We start from the raw sequence: 14,467 nt of genomic DNA, 5'->3' as shown, positions 1-14,467 counted from the left end.
GTTCTGCCCTTGTGGACGCCAAAATGAAACGAGAAAGTTGACGACAGACGCCGTGGGCCAGGGGCGAACGATTCCGTACGGGGACTTCTACTACGCTCCCGCTCGCTTTTCCCGTAGCTGGATTCTGGCCTCTTGGTGGCGGCTGCTGATATACCGTCGAGAATGTCGTTCTTTGTCCTTGATCTTGACTCGCAACATTGACGCGTTTCGGAGGCGACCCGAGAACCTCGAATCGTTTGTTCGACGCCACGCGGCACGATAACCACGTTCCCCAGGCTTGGATGGGCTCCTCCTCCTCTGTGACCTTCCTTTTGATTGATACTCGCCATCAAGAATCTAATATTGCATATTCTGGAATTATTCACCGTTTGCGCCGTAGAGAATCACCCTCGCATCTCTTGTGTCCGACGCGGCGCCAGGTTTCGGATATCTTCTGCCCACTCCAGTATGAAATCCTGCCGCGTCAACTGGAGCTTTCCTCAGTGAGCCCAAGGATCGTGTCGTCAAGTTGTGTGAAAGACAGACGATGCAGCCGACAACTCCAGCCCGGAAGCTATCTCGTAGCGTCTATTCCCATGTGCCAGCCGCTGAAGACTAACGTGGGGCTGGGCCTTTGTCCTCGTCCTCGGACAGCCGATAAATCCAACGTTCCTCGTTTCATAGGCTCGATCAACAAAGAAAGGCGTTGGAGGCTCTTTGAAGGTAAGAAGGGGTATTCTCATTCATTGTGCCTGCCAAGCGGCTTGTCATCCGCGGGCGTGGGCTCGGGGGATGTCGAGCATTAGGGCAAACAGAATGGCCGTGCAAGCAAGAGCAAGCAAGCATCAACAAGTCGCAATCACAACAACGGTTGGCCGGGGTTGGATGCAGGCAGGTCGGATGATATCACCGAAACGTCGTCTGAATACCAGTGTCTTGGGTCCGCATCGTGTTGCTCATTGACTCTTCCCCGGATTCGTTCATGCGCGTGTGTTGTGCGGTTGCGCAGAGACACCGGGGATGGGGGGCGCAAAACATTGAATTCACTGCGACTCTGCAGCCTCTCCGCCTGGAGATGAGCCCAGAGGTCTCCGCCCAGTGGCCGGCCAACGGCTAGTCCCACCTTAGCGAGCCAATCGTAAGACGCGCTTTGGGTGACGGGCTTCGCGTCGGTGGTGGGCAGCTGCGAAATATTTACAAAACAAGTAAACAGTCTGCATTCTGTCCCAAGGGTCGCTCCAACCTTACCTGGCTAGCAAGGCGGCTTTTTTTTTTGGTCTTAATCCGCCCCGTCGCGGCAGTCACCACCAAACAGTCTTTGGCTTGAGACCTTTTCTTCTCCTCCAGAGCTGTTTCCAAGCCTTCATATCTCCGTCCCTTCCACATCCCTCCCTCCCCCAACAGCCGGTCATTGTCGAGGCAGTCCGCTACCTCTGTTAAAGGTACCTCATAAACCTGACCGGCCCTCGCCCCTTCGTTATATCCCTATCTGTCGCAATATCCCTCATCCATCCCTTCACTCAATCCCACCCAGCCGTCTTTTACTCTGCCGGCCGAAAATCGAGGACCGGACCTGCAGCAGCATAGGCAAAAGGAGCCGTTGGTTTTTACATGCTATCGGACGCAATTGTTCCCACGACATCCTCACCGGCAGCAGCTTCATAATACTTCCCACTGCCCCTCCCGGTTTCCGTCGCAAACAGAATAAAAAAACAAGCAGTGCTAGCCATCTCAAGCCAAGCAGCCGCAATGGACGCTAGAGTAAGTCACTACCTCCCTTGCGACTCTCCCTCGTAGCCAGCGACCATCTTGCGAGGGACAGCTTCCTTGATTTGGTTGTTCTATTGACTGACGTTCCTCAAAACAGCCTCAGCGCATCCGAGTCCACCCGGGTGGAAACGAAAACATCATCCCTTCGAAACAAGATTCCATACATCAGCGACACAAATCCACCGGCAACCTCCAGGCAATGCCTCGTAATGGCGCTCTCCAGGTCGCTGCGAAGCGCACCGCCTTCGGAGACGTCAGCAACACGGCCAAGAACCTCGCTGCTCTACCCAATGACAAGCTCCCGGGCAAGAGCAAGGTGGTCGACATCAACTACAACAAGCAGAATCCCACTAACGGCAAGGATGGATTCACCCGCCCTGCTCAGCGATCCACTGCTTTGAGCAACAAAGCTGCTGCTCCCCCTGTAGCGCAATGGAAGCAACCCAAGCTTGACGTGCGCAATGATGCACAGCCAAAGCAGGTTGCGAAGCGGGCCTCTGTAGCCCATTTGGACGCCAGACCCTCGAAGAGCAAGCACATGGCACAAGACGCCACAGCAGAGTCAAGCAGACAGCCTCGACAGTACAAGTCCCAGCCTCAGCTTAAGAATGAGCCTGCAATGCACTTGCTGAGGCGCACCAAGAGCAAGCTGTCCACAACCTCAACACAGCCAGGAGCCACAACAGAATCTTGGAAGCCAATGGATGATGTGACCGAAGCTGCTTACGAGGATGCTGTCGAACATATTGGCGATGAACAATACCACGGCCCATACAACAGGCGCTCCTTGGAGGTCGCTGAAAATGCCCGCCCCCTTGAGATTGACTTCCAGGACGACAATGTCCCCGTCGACTCGGCCCTTGCTGCCCCCGTGCTGTCGGAGCCGGAGGAATACTGGGACGAGGAAGAGGAGGAGGAGCTCTACGACGACCAGGGATACACGACTGCCCACTCGTACAAATCCCGGGGTGATCTCACCACTGGCGGCGCTACCACAGTGTTGGCTCCCAAGGTTACTGACAAGGTGCAACAAGAGTTGGAGACGGCCCGGGCCATTGTTGAGAGTACCCGTACCCAAGAGGAGGTCGACGACGAGATCTGGGATGTCTGTATGGTGGCAGAGTACGGCGACGACATTTTTGAGTACATGAGGGAGCTTGAGGTGCGTTCGGCGGCGGCTATTTGCAATTGACGTTCAATGCTGACTGACTGTTGCGCAGATGAAGATGCTGCCCGACCCTCACTACATGGACCACCAAGCCGAGATCCAGTGGTCCATGCGCTCAGTCCTGATGGACTGGCTGATCCAAGTCCACCACCGATTCAGTCTCTTGCCGGAGACTCTTTTCCTCACGGTCAACTACATCGACCGCTTCCTTTCATACAAGGTTGTCTCTATTGGCAAGCTTCAACTAGTGGGCGCTACCGCTCTGCTTGTTGCCTCCAAATACGAGGAGATCAACTGTCCATCTTTGCAGGAGATTGTCTTCATGGTTGACAACGGCTACAAAATTGACGAGATTCTCAAGGCCGAGCGTTTCATGCTCAGCATGCTGAGCTTCGAGCTTGGCTTCCCTGGTCCGATGAGCTTTCTGCGAAGGGTTAGTAAGGCGGATGACTATGACCTCGAGACGCGCACGCTGGCAAAGTATTTCCTCGAAGTCACCATCATGGATGAGCGCTTCGTCGCCAGTCCTCCCAGCTTCCTCGCTGCCGCTGCGCACTGCTTGTCTCGACTGATCTTGAAGAAGGGCGACTGGGTAAGTTGACCGGTATAACTTCTGGAAATGAGCGCTGCTAACACAAGCCAGACCCCGGCACACGTTCACTACTCTGGATACACTTGGGCCCAGCTTAAGAATCTGGTCTCTATGGTTTTGGAATGCTGTTATAATCCTCGCAAGCACCACCTTGCCGTCTTTGAAAAGTACTCTGACAAGAGATACAAGCGTGCCGCTGAGTACGTTCAGGCGGAACTGGCCAAGGGCTTCACGCTGCCATTCCGCTACTCCGTCGGCCGCGCATCGGCCTTCGACTTTGGCGACCTTGACAGCAACGCTGCCCATGCAAAGGCTGTCGAGTTCTCGGGCTAGTAGGACAATGGTACTCGATCAGCAACCGCGCATCGTGCGAGAGGGTTCTATTGGGGACACCAACGAGGCCCATGGCCCGACTCGACAAACTTTTTTTCTTCTGAACGATGTTGAATGCGACAACTGCCGCTGCTACTATTTTAATATCACGAACGGGTACGCGCACCCGACTCGACACGCAACGACTACCCCGGCAATGACGCGCAACTTTACTCAAAGCAATGTTTACGACCGGCGAGACGGTCTGTTGATGACTTTGGACGATGTGACGATATCCACGACTGGTTTTCGGCTTGATAGCCTTTAATTTCTTTCGGTTGGCCCTCGTCGATTTGCGTTTCATCCGAGTCCAGCATGTTTACGGCGTTAGGTGGGATGATTCCCCTAGAAGGCAAGGCATACAGAGGCAATGGGCGTGGCTTTCAGGAGCCAACCAGAACCACCAAAAGCAACCGAGAAAGGCAGCAGGGAGTGGCATAGATGATGGAGAAACAAAGATTATGGGATTAGCTGCCTCAGGGGGCTTTTGGAACGAGGCACCACTGACTTGTGTATGAGTTATAATTCTTTTGCAAAGGGAATTTGCATTTTCTATGTACTGTTACAGTTGAGCCAGAGCTTAGCTGAAAAAGGCCAAGCAGGCGGCGTCTCGGTAGTTGGTTCAGTATTGAGGCAATGACTATGGTATCTTGAGAAAGACTCTGGGTTTTGCGATGCCCATCGCTATGTTTTGCTGTCTCGTGTCTTGTGTGTGTGTCTTCTCCTGAGAAGCGTACCATACCTAAGCAGAACGATGATGCCTCAAAGTAGGAGCTCCCTTGTTCCGAGGTACCTAGATGAGATGTGCTGAAGCTAAGGTCCCCGAGCTCCGCATCCCTGGTTCGGGCCCGGGCAGGTGGCTGGGGGGTTCTCCAAGTGGCACCTGCGCCTCCAGAGCTCCGCATGTCAATTGATGTGATGATTGGCCAATAGCACGAAGCTCCATCTAATGGAACACTTCCAGGCTAGGCCGCAGCCCAGGTATCTCTCGTGCTTTGCCTTCTCCAGTGGATCAAGTCGTGTGAGGCCACATTGCTGATTCAACCGTGGGCGCACACTCTATTTTTTCCGTCCCGTCGCCTGCCAAAGTGACACATCAGCACCCGCAGCGACACGGTCTGTATCGGGTTGGTTCATCCCCCTTTGGCTCGCATCTAATTCTTCTCCTCCATCCTTCTTTCCCTTTCCCTCCCCCCACCCTTCATCATTGATTGCGATTGTTGACTTGGTCAAGTCGCATTCAATTGTTGCTTGTTGTCGCTGCCGCTACCCGTCATCCACCATGGTCTACTTCAAGTCGTCTCTTCTGGCCCTCCTGGCCCTGCCCATCCTTGGCGCGTTCGCTGCCGAGGAGGCGCCTCCTGTGAGTTCACGACTCAAGAGTCGCGCCGCCATTGCCTTTTGTCTCTAATCGTGTGCAGGTCGACACCGATGCCACCGCTCCGGTTCTGAAGGCCGACATTGCCGCTACCTTCCCCGAGGCTGATATCTTTGGCGTCAAGCTCGTCAACGGTCGTCCCACCAAGGCCGTTATCGAGTTCACCAACCATGAGGACTCCCCAATTCAGGTCGCCATGGTCGGTGGTCTTCTGACTACAACCCAGGAGTTGGCTGAGAATGCTCATCCCAGCGATGCCATCCTCCGCAACCTCACGTCTGCGCGCTACGACCTGACCGTCGAGGCGGGTGACAAGAAGGCTGTTCCCTACTCCTTCGCTCTCGACATGCAGCCCCAGGATGTTCTTCTTCAGCTCGTTGCTGTCGTCAGCAACTCCAAGGGCGATATCTTCCAGGTCCAGGCATACAACGCAACCGCTGCCGTTGTTGAGCCTCCCACCAGCATCTTCGATCCCCAGATGTAGGTTGGCCCCTAGGCTGCGCATCAATTGTTATATGCTGACACTTGCAACAGCATCTTCCTCTACCTCTTCCTGACCGGTGCCTTTGCTGGTACCCTTTACTTCGTTTACAAGACCTGGATCGAGGCCCTCTTCCCACAGGCCAAGAAGGCGAAGACCGCTAAGAAGGTTCGCCAGGTGAACGTCACCGTCCCCTTGGCTGAGGCCGACACCACCGCTGTTGCCTCCTCTACCGGCAAGGACTTTGACGAGAGCTGGATTCCCGAGCACCACCTCAACCGACCCGTCGCCAAGCGCGTCAAGAGCGGTGCCAGCGGCAAGGTCAAGACCAAGGTTGCCGAGTAGGATAACAGCAAACCTGCGCGCACCATTCGCCGTACTAGGCGGGCATGAGCAAGATCACATATCGTGTGTTCATGAACGACTAGCGGAGATGTCTAGACGGGACGAAACGAAGCCCAGAAGATACTCCTCGCATGAGACTAGGAAGGACGAAACAAAAGCATTGTATCATAATTGCACACTGGGCCTGACGCCAACGTTCAGTGCGGTGTAAAATTACCAAAAAAGCTTGTCGTTACCTGGAACCATGAGAACCAAGTTCTTGCCCAAAATTCTGACCGATATATTGCCACACTGTCTATTTTTCCTAGCTATAGACGCCAAATTGGCCATGCTCGCTGCTTCTATGAAGAGCACTACCTTTTCCCGGTTCTCAGTGGCTGCATACGTGAAATACCACAAGCGGCATTGCTCAAGAGAAGTATCGTACTGACACAAAAAGCAAGCATGCGACCGTGCCCAGATCGCACGATTCTGTACGAATCCCTGTTTCAAACTATGCTTTTCGCGTACGCATCGTTGTTGCTAAATTACTGCGTTCGCGATCGGCGCATCCACCTGGGATACTTGATTGAGGTGGCCAGTTCAGTCGGAGTCGAGACAGGCAATTAGCGAAGTGTGTCGCGGGAACACAGCTCTTTTCTTCTGTCCTTTATGTGTAGACGAAGGTTTGCAGCATGTAAGAAGGCGAGCTGCAGATGGCGGCAGGGGACCTTCCAAAGGCGCCCAAAGCACGTCCGGGGTACTACCCGGCGTTTAGCCAAAGAGCTCTCCACAAGCTGGGGCCTTTTGAACTAGCGGCTCTCTACCCCGGAGCGTGTCCCCTAGCTCCAGCGACGCCAACACGCGCTGCAGCGCGCTTTTTCCCGCGCTGGTCTAACAGCTGCAAGGTAAGGCACCTACCTACCTGAGCTGCTGCACACAATTGGCGATGCCAAACCATCAGTCCTCCTTCCCCGTTCTGTCTTTCCCTTCCCTTTTTTTTCTTTCCTCAACACAACTAACTCACCAATTCCCTCTTACTCACCACGGAAGAAAGGCTGCACGACGAATTGAACAAGCGTCGCACTTGTCTCGTCTTTCGTATTATTATTTTTGGCATTTTTTTTAGTCAATTTTCTTCCATTGAGTTCCCAACCGTTTACACATACCAAAACACGCGATGGCGCCCACGACTGAGGAGCCCGTCAAGCGCGGCCGCGGCAGACCCCCCAAGGTCCCTGGCGAGAAGAAGGTGTACGTTCCCACAGGCCGTCCTCGCGGTCGCCCCAAGGGAAGCGGAGGCGTCAAGAAGGCCACGACGCCCAAGAAGCCCGCTGCTTCGACCGGCAGAGGCCGTGGCAGGCCCAAGAAGGACGCCGTCGAAGCTGCCGTCGCCGAGGCCTCTGAGACCCCCGCGAAGAGCGGCACCCCTGGCCGTCGCGGTCGCCCTCGCAAGTCCGACGCGTCCGCCGCCGCCCCGACCCCTAAGAAGGAGACCAAGAAGAAGGCCCGCAAGAGCGACGCCTCCACGAAAGACAAGGAGGAATCCCCTGCGGCGGAGTCGTCTTCATCCGAAGAGGAAGGTTAGCTCGACCTCTGCTTTTTTCGCAAAAACGCGCATACATACACACGTCTGCCCCCTTTTTGTTCCGCCGACTGGCCAAAGTGGAAAGGCATTGGCTCACTAATGCGCAGCCAAGGACCTTGAAGATGCCGGCGTAAAGTCGCCCTCGAACGCCGAGGACTCTGCCGAGGAGGTGCGTCGCTCCCCCTGGTCGAGGATGATGGGAGGAATTTTCGGCTGACCGCTATTACCACACAGTAAACGGATGAACGGGGCAATGTACTTCTACACAAGGGTCTAGGGATTTGGTCTAATGGGTTTCCAAAAGAAACGAAAGGCGTTGGGGTATCGCTTCCGAGTTTGCTCAGACATGGTGTCGAGGTCTTTTTCTTCCTCCGCTCGCGGACCGCCAAGCACATGAGAGTTCGACCATTACCGAGATACCATTACTTGCTGAATACAAGACTATTCTATCTGTAATTTTCTTCTAAGGTTGGGTCTCGCCATGCTTGCGAGCTGGGGAACCGATATAGCTTCTCATGCATGATGCTGCTTGCTCTATGCTCCTTTGATACTGCCTCTAGTGAATTCATTCCTTTTTCCATTCGGCAAACTCGACGGCGAGATGCTCCTTGAGTCTTGCGAATTGGTTCCCAAAGTTTTGACCGCACCTCCAGCACGTAAAGTCCCTCTTCAAGAGGTCTCCCGCGCGACCAGGGTGGTCGGGTGGTAGCGGGAAATCGGCAACGTCGATTAGGAAGGGAGTGTTGAAGGAATTGTAGTGCTTGCGGTGCTTCAAGCAATCCGAGTACATGTCGCGTGAGAGGACATGGACGTGGAGATGGTTCATGCTGGGATGTGCGTGCACTCCCGTGATGACCTCAGCTTGCCAGTCACGGCCTTGAGGCAACTCATCGCCCTCAGGCTCGACGACGCCATTCAGGACGGCCTCACGCGCCGCCTCGGCTTTGCTGTCTTTCCCGAATCGCCGCTGCAGCTCCTTGGCCACCAGCTCCTTCAGCTTGAGGACTTCTGCTTGTACAGACGCGAGAAATTCGGCGTCGTCAAACGCTTCGAAGGGGTGGAGGAGATTGTGCGCCGGTGATCGGGGAAGCAGGAGGGTGTGAACGCTGGCCTTGGGATAGAGATCGTTGATCGCGACGAAGTCGTCATTGTGATGTATCACGCGTGAGGGCGGGTGAGAGGCTGGATTGTCGATGTAGACGCCGAGACCGTCTCGGGCTTTGTACGATCTCCCGCGCGACGCTTTTGGGTTCTCGACTGCGGGTTCGGGTTTGCGCTTTCGGGTCATAAGCTCCGTGACTGTGGGGGATCATGTCAGTACGGCGAGCTAGAGTTCGGAGCATGTCAAGACGCACAGGCGTTCCTCGGGGCCTTTGGGACCGGAGCTGTCCCTTGGATCTCGTCCTGGGTGATGGCATCCTCTGGATCAGAGGAGGCCCCGGCCATGATTGCAGGTATGAAAGTAGGAGTTTAGGTTCAAGACCACAGAAAGACTGGCTTCGCTCCTCGCCAAAGCTGTCGCTTCAGCCTGCCATCCTCAACAGAGTCAAGGCCGGTGCTGGTGACTCACGCGTGTATCAAGGCTGAGGATATCAGTTATGCCTGCGCGAATGCGCCACGGAGCACGCTGCCTGTTACCAGCATCGACAGGTTGAATGAGGTAAGGAACAGAAGGCGGAGGGGGATTTGGGGAAGTCGGCAGGAGGTTTACCCACAGCGGGGTAGCTGCAGGAGCAGCCGTGCACCGCCCTACGGCGCTCGCCATCATTCTCTCGGGGCGCCAAGGTCACTGAGCGCTCATTGCATGCCGTCTCTGCAACCGCCGCTGATGCAGCTTCACCAATCAGCGACACCTCTGGGCGAATCAAAAATTCCCGACATCTCTTCACTCGGCGCTGCCAATCGCGTCAGTCACTCGGTTGCATTCTCGACCCTTCATCGGAACGCCGCCTTGCGTGGCTGACAACGCCTCAGCCGAACACTGAGCGACTGACCGACGGCAATGGTCAAGAAAGGCAAAGGAAAGGACAAGGCCACCGCGCCGGCCCCAGCAGCACAACCTGCTGCTTCATCGGCCAAAGACGGTGCCAAAGGCAAGAAAAATGGCGGCCCGTCTCCTATGGAGCAGGCTGCTGGGCCTGTGGCTGGAAAACCGACTGTGAAGCAGATCATTGGCGGATCGTCCTGGACTGGAAAGCTGCCAGTAAACCTTTTCAACGAGTTCTGCCAGAAGCAACAGTGGGAGAAGCCAGTCTACGATGTCCGGAAAACCCCTGAAGGTTACGCATGCTTCGTGACTATTGCTGCGAAGGACCTGAAGACTCGGGAGTTGACGACCTTGGACCCTTTCAAGATCCATCCCGACTTCAAGCATTTGGTCACCAGACCTACCGCGCTGGAGGCGAGGCACTGCGCCGCCACCTATGCTCTCTTCAGAGTGTGTAGCATGCAGAACAAGCACACCGTGCTTCCCCCTGACTACAAATCTCTGTGGAAATATTTTCAAGAAATCAAGAAGCAAGACGTAAAGGACGGCAAGGCTTGGATGTACGATGCAGACCCATTCAAGACACTCAAGGACCGACAAGATGCCAAAGCCGCCGCGGAGAAGAAACGAAAGGAAGCTGAAGCAGCCAGGGAGAGGGCAAAAACCAGGCCGGGCGCATCAAGCCTGGTTATTGGCAATGGTCCTGGCGGGGCGAATTTGATGAAGGGATGGACCGAAGCTCCCAAGATTGAAATGGGCAAGCGCTCGAGGACACAGATCGAAGCTCTCATTCAGAAATACGTGGTCTGGAATCCCAACAAGGTCCAAATGTCTGCTGCTATGCGGAAGAGCATCATTGATGAGCTAAGCAAGCTGGCATTCAGACGGAGCCATGTGGAAGAAGCAACGGAAATCTGTAAAGACCGCGAAGAGACCCTCGAGTGGCTGTTGATTCATGTTCCCGAGGATGATTTGCCACCGTGGGCACTGCCTGAGAGTTACGCGGCAGGCATCTCGGTCGCTTCGATGGACCTCAAGAAGGAAGCCGCGATCAAACGTTTATCGGAGTCAGGTTACGCCCTCGACTTGTGTGCGCGGGTTTTCGAGGAGGCCGGCAACAGCGAGGCTAGAGCGGCTGAAATGCTGCAACAACGCCTCATCGGACAAGTCTCGGCAGACGCGCCTATGAAGGCAGACGATCTGCTGTATCCAGGTATGACGGCTGAGGAGCTTTGGGAAGACGAAGTGACTGCCATGGAGTCGTCTTTTGGCGACCACTTCAAAAAGATTGATCCCGACATCATCCAGGTCAAGCTGGAGTCAGTCAAAAACGGGAGCAAGTCCGTTGATGCTGCTATCAGAGTGCGAAAGTCACCTAATTACCCTGCCCAACTAGTCTTTTCCGTCGTTGCCCAGCTGCCAGCGCAGATCAAGCTGTCCATCATCAAGCAAACCATTGCGTATCTGGACGAGTCGTATCGCGAGGAGCCTATGAAGATCTTCGTGGCCATCGACCGGATCCAACAAAACATCAACGACATCATAGAACGACCTGGAAAGTTGCTCGATATTGCTGCTGTTGCCTCTACTGCTTCAGAGGTCCCGAGTGACTCCCGGCCTCGCAGAACTGGGCCTCGATCCCAGCGGCCCCCAAAGCCGATTATGTGGAAGCCTGATCCTCGAACCCGCGAAGAGTGGCTCAAGAGGCAGGAGGATCCGTCATGGCAGAAGATGATATCCAAGCGAAAGACACTTCCAGCCTGGCAAGTTCAAGAAGACATCGTGCGTATCGTAGATGAGAACCACGTTACGATCATCAGTGGTGAAACTGGTTCAGGAAAGTCAACGCAGTCAATGCAATTCATCCTGGACGAACTATACAGCAGAGGCCTGGGATACTGTGCCAACATGCTCGTCACACAGCCCAGAAGAATCTCTGCACTTGGCTTGGCCGACCGTGTAGCAGAGGAGCGGTGCACCAGAGTCGGAGATGAAGTTGGATACGCCATTCGTGGAGAGAATCGCAGAAGCAACCAGACTCGCATAACGTTTGTGACGACTGGTGTGCTTCTCAGGAGACTGCAAACATCCGGTGGCCGGATTGAAGACGTCATTGCCTCTCTTGCAGATGTCAGTCACATTGTTATTGACGAAGTCCACGAACGCAGCCTGGATACAGATTTCCTTCTGACCATTGTGAGAGAGGTCCTGAAGACGCGAAAGAACCTCCTGAAGTTGGTGCTCATGAGTGCTACGTTAGACGCCGCCTCTTTCAAGAGCTACTTCACGTCACAGGGTCTCAGCGTCGGCTTGGTAGAAATCTCTGGCAGGACGTATCCCGTCGAAGATTACTACCTGGACGATATCATCGGTATAACGGGTTTCGGCGGCGATGTTGGCGACTTTGACGACGCGCGAGGCGACTCGATGGGAAAGACCATTCAAAAGCTGGGCGCTCGTATCAACTACAGTCTCCTCAACGAGACAGTGAGAGCCATTGACTCGGAACTTTCCTACGCTCAGAAGTCGGGCGGCATTCTCGTGTTTCTGCCTGGTGTCGCGGAAATCAACCAGACATGCAGAGCGCTCCAGTCGAACTCCTCACTGCATGTGCTCCCCCTCCATGCGTCTTTGGAGACGAAAGAGCAGAAACGCGTATTTGCTGCACCACCAGGAGGGAAGAGAAAGGTTGTGGTCGCTACAAACGTTGCCGAGACATCTATCACCATCGACGACATCGTTGCTGTGATCGATAGTGGCAAGGTGAAGGAGACCACCTATGATCCTGTTAACAACATGCGGAAGCTCGAGGAGAATTGGGCCTCCCAGGCAGCATGCAAACAGCGCCGTGGTCGTGCAGGCAGAGTTCAAGCTGGCAAATGCTACAAGCTCTACACACGAAACCTTGAGCAACAAATGGCAGAACGACCAGAGCCTGAGATCAGGCGAGTGCCTCTGGAGCAGATGTGTCTCTCGGTTCGTGCCATGGGTATGAGGGACGTGGCTGCATTCCTTGCCCGGTCACCCACTCCCCCTGAAAGCACTGCTGTTGAAGGAGCAATCAAGCTTCTGCAAAGAATAGGCGCTATGGATGGGGAAGAAATGACCGCCTTGGGCCAGCAGCTCGCCATGATTCCTGCAGACCTTCGATGCGCGAAACTTATGGTTTATGGCGCCATTTTTGGGTGTTTGGATGATTGTGTAACTATCGCGGCTATACTCAGCACCCGCAGTCCGTTCTTGTCACCTTCCGAAAGGAGGAATGAAGCGAAGGAGGCGCGAATGCGGTTTTCGAAGGGCGACGGTGATCTTCTCACCGACCTCGAGGCTTTCCGGCATTGGGAACAGATGAGATACGACGGCGTAGGCCAGCGGCAACTGCGGTCTTTCTGCGACGAGAACTTTCTCTCGTATCTGACGCTCAATGATATCTCGGCTACGCGGATGCAGTACTACTCGGCCCTTCGAGAGATTGGCATTGTCGGATCAAAGGATGTCAACTCTTTGCAAAGCCAGAGTAGATCCGGAATGGCGCTACTCCGCGCGCTCACGGCTTCAGCGTTCAGCCCGCAAATCGCGCGTATCCAGTATCCTGACAAGAAATTCACTAGCACGGTTTCAGGCGCCAAGGAGTTGGATCCCGAGGCACGAATGATCAAATACTTTTCGCAAGAGACTGGACGGGTGTTTGTGCACCCAAGCAGTACGCTATTTGACAGCCAGGGATTCTCCGGTAACGCGACGTTCATGTCTTACTTCACCATGATTTCTACAAGCAAGACGTTCATTCGAGACCTCACACGTAAGCAACCTGCGGCTCGGGCGCTTCCAATACATCTTTACTAACCTCCCTTAGCTTTCAACTCCTATACCCTGCTCTTGTTCTCGGGAGCAATCACACTGGATACCCTAGGAAGAGGCTTGATAGTTGATGAATGGGTGCGGCTCCGAGGCTGGGCGCGACTAGGGGTCCTGGTATCGAGGCTTCGTGGTATGGTTGATGACGTTATTGCGCTGAAGATTGAGAATCCAGGACTGGACCTCACAGACAACGAAGTTATTCAAATGGTTGGAAAGCTGATAGAGTTGGATGGGCTAGACGCATGATAGATGACGGCGCAACGGCTTGACAAGTAATCATATACGGACATGATATAGAATAGAAATGATCTCTGGGGGGCTCACTGAGAAAATAAAAGCAAGGGTCCATTTACTGCTCTCTAACGATTGCATTTCGACACACCTTCGACGTGAGCCTCGACGTCAGTTGTCAAGCTTTCGCATCTATAAGATCCACTATATCATTTCCGTGATACCAATTGTCGTCACCTAGCCCACTCTTATGAAAATTTCTGCCTCCCGCGGTACGCGTCCGCTGGCGCATACGAATAAGTGAAAAGCCTGCCTGTCATGTTTCCAAAGTACACTGATACGTCTCGGGTCTCTGGGTCGAACAAACGGACGTTGGGTGGGTCCCTTCGGATGGTGCATTAAGTTCCTGGTGATCAGCGACCGGGGTGCAGGCCGGGGGACGCGGGGTAGCTCGGCATCCAATGGCTACTGCCCTCCCTGCTGCAGTGAGGGAGGTGAGGGACGGGAGGGAGGTGGTGGTGGGTGGTGACCAAACCATAGCACCTCCCCCGATTCTGCAACGGATTTAGCACACGCAACACACGCACATCAACAGAGCTCGTGCGTCTTCCTCTCAACAGGACCGTCCGCATCTGTCTTCTCCCAACCGCACCTGACAACGGCGCCAAATATAACTGTCCGGATGGCCTCAATGAGCCGATCGCAATTCCGACGCTTCTGATCCTCTTCCTTCTTT

General features: G+C 54.5%; 5 protein-coding genes across 5 annotated transcripts; 4 read left to right on the top strand and 1 right to left on the bottom strand.

Moving 5' to 3' along the window:
• Positions 1 to 1,728: 1,728 nt before the first annotated feature.
• CLB4-1 (G2/mitotic-specific cyclin-4) lies at positions 1,729 to 3,842 on the top strand (the record flags this gene model as incomplete). Its single annotated transcript, XM_032033724.1, has 4 exons — positions 1,729 to 1,740; positions 1,847 to 2,911; positions 2,970 to 3,509; positions 3,561 to 3,842. The coding sequence occupies 4 exons, from the start codon at positions 1,729 to 1,731 to the stop codon at positions 3,840 to 3,842; spliced, it is 1,899 nt and encodes a 632-aa protein (XP_031887022.1).
• A 1,321-nt stretch (positions 3,843 to 5,163) lies between these two features.
• Positions 5,164 to 6,085, top strand: CGGC5_v003703 (Increased recombination centers protein; the record flags this gene model as incomplete). The annotated part of the gene is made up of 3 exons (XM_032033725.1): positions 5,164 to 5,244; positions 5,303 to 5,739; positions 5,794 to 6,085. 3 exons carry the CDS (start codon positions 5,164 to 5,166, stop codon positions 6,083 to 6,085), a joined length of 810 nt encoding a protein of 269 aa, XP_031887023.1.
• A 1,159-nt stretch (positions 6,086 to 7,244) lies between these two features.
• On the top strand, positions 7,245 to 7,889 carry CGGC5_v003702 (uncharacterized protein; the record flags this gene model as incomplete). The annotated part of the gene is made up of 3 exons (XM_032033727.1): positions 7,245 to 7,647; positions 7,760 to 7,821; positions 7,887 to 7,889. The coding sequence occupies 3 exons, from the start codon at positions 7,245 to 7,247 to the stop codon at positions 7,887 to 7,889; spliced, it is 468 nt and encodes a 155-aa protein (XP_031886871.1).
• A 328-nt stretch (positions 7,890 to 8,217) lies between these two features.
• Positions 8,218 to 9,098, bottom strand: hnt3 (Aprataxin-like protein; the record flags this gene model as incomplete). The annotated part of the gene is made up of 2 exons (XM_032033728.1): positions 8,218 to 8,951; positions 9,008 to 9,098. The coding sequence occupies 2 exons, from the start codon at positions 9,096 to 9,098 to the stop codon at positions 8,218 to 8,220; spliced, it is 825 nt and encodes a 274-aa protein (XP_031886870.1).
• Positions 9,099 to 9,654: 556 nt separating this feature from the next.
• Positions 9,655 to 13,746, top strand: ucp12 (putative ATP-dependent RNA helicase ucp12; the record flags this gene model as incomplete). The annotated part of the gene is made up of 2 exons (XM_032033729.1): positions 9,655 to 13,441; positions 13,496 to 13,746. 2 exons carry the CDS (start codon positions 9,655 to 9,657, stop codon positions 13,744 to 13,746), a joined length of 4,038 nt encoding a protein of 1,345 aa, XP_031886869.1.
• Positions 13,747 to 14,467: the final 721 nt, after the last annotated feature.

The sequence above is a fragment of the Colletotrichum fructicola genome (assembly GCF_000319635.2).
Source record: "Colletotrichum fructicola Nara gc5 chromosome Unknown KSG_Nara_v1_contig02, whole genome shotgun sequence".
Taxonomy (NCBI): domain Eukaryota; kingdom Fungi; phylum Ascomycota; class Sordariomycetes; order Glomerellales; family Glomerellaceae; genus Colletotrichum; species Colletotrichum fructicola.
The sequence above is the reverse complement of the archived record's forward strand: the minus strand, read 5'-3'. Positions and strand labels throughout refer to the sequence as shown.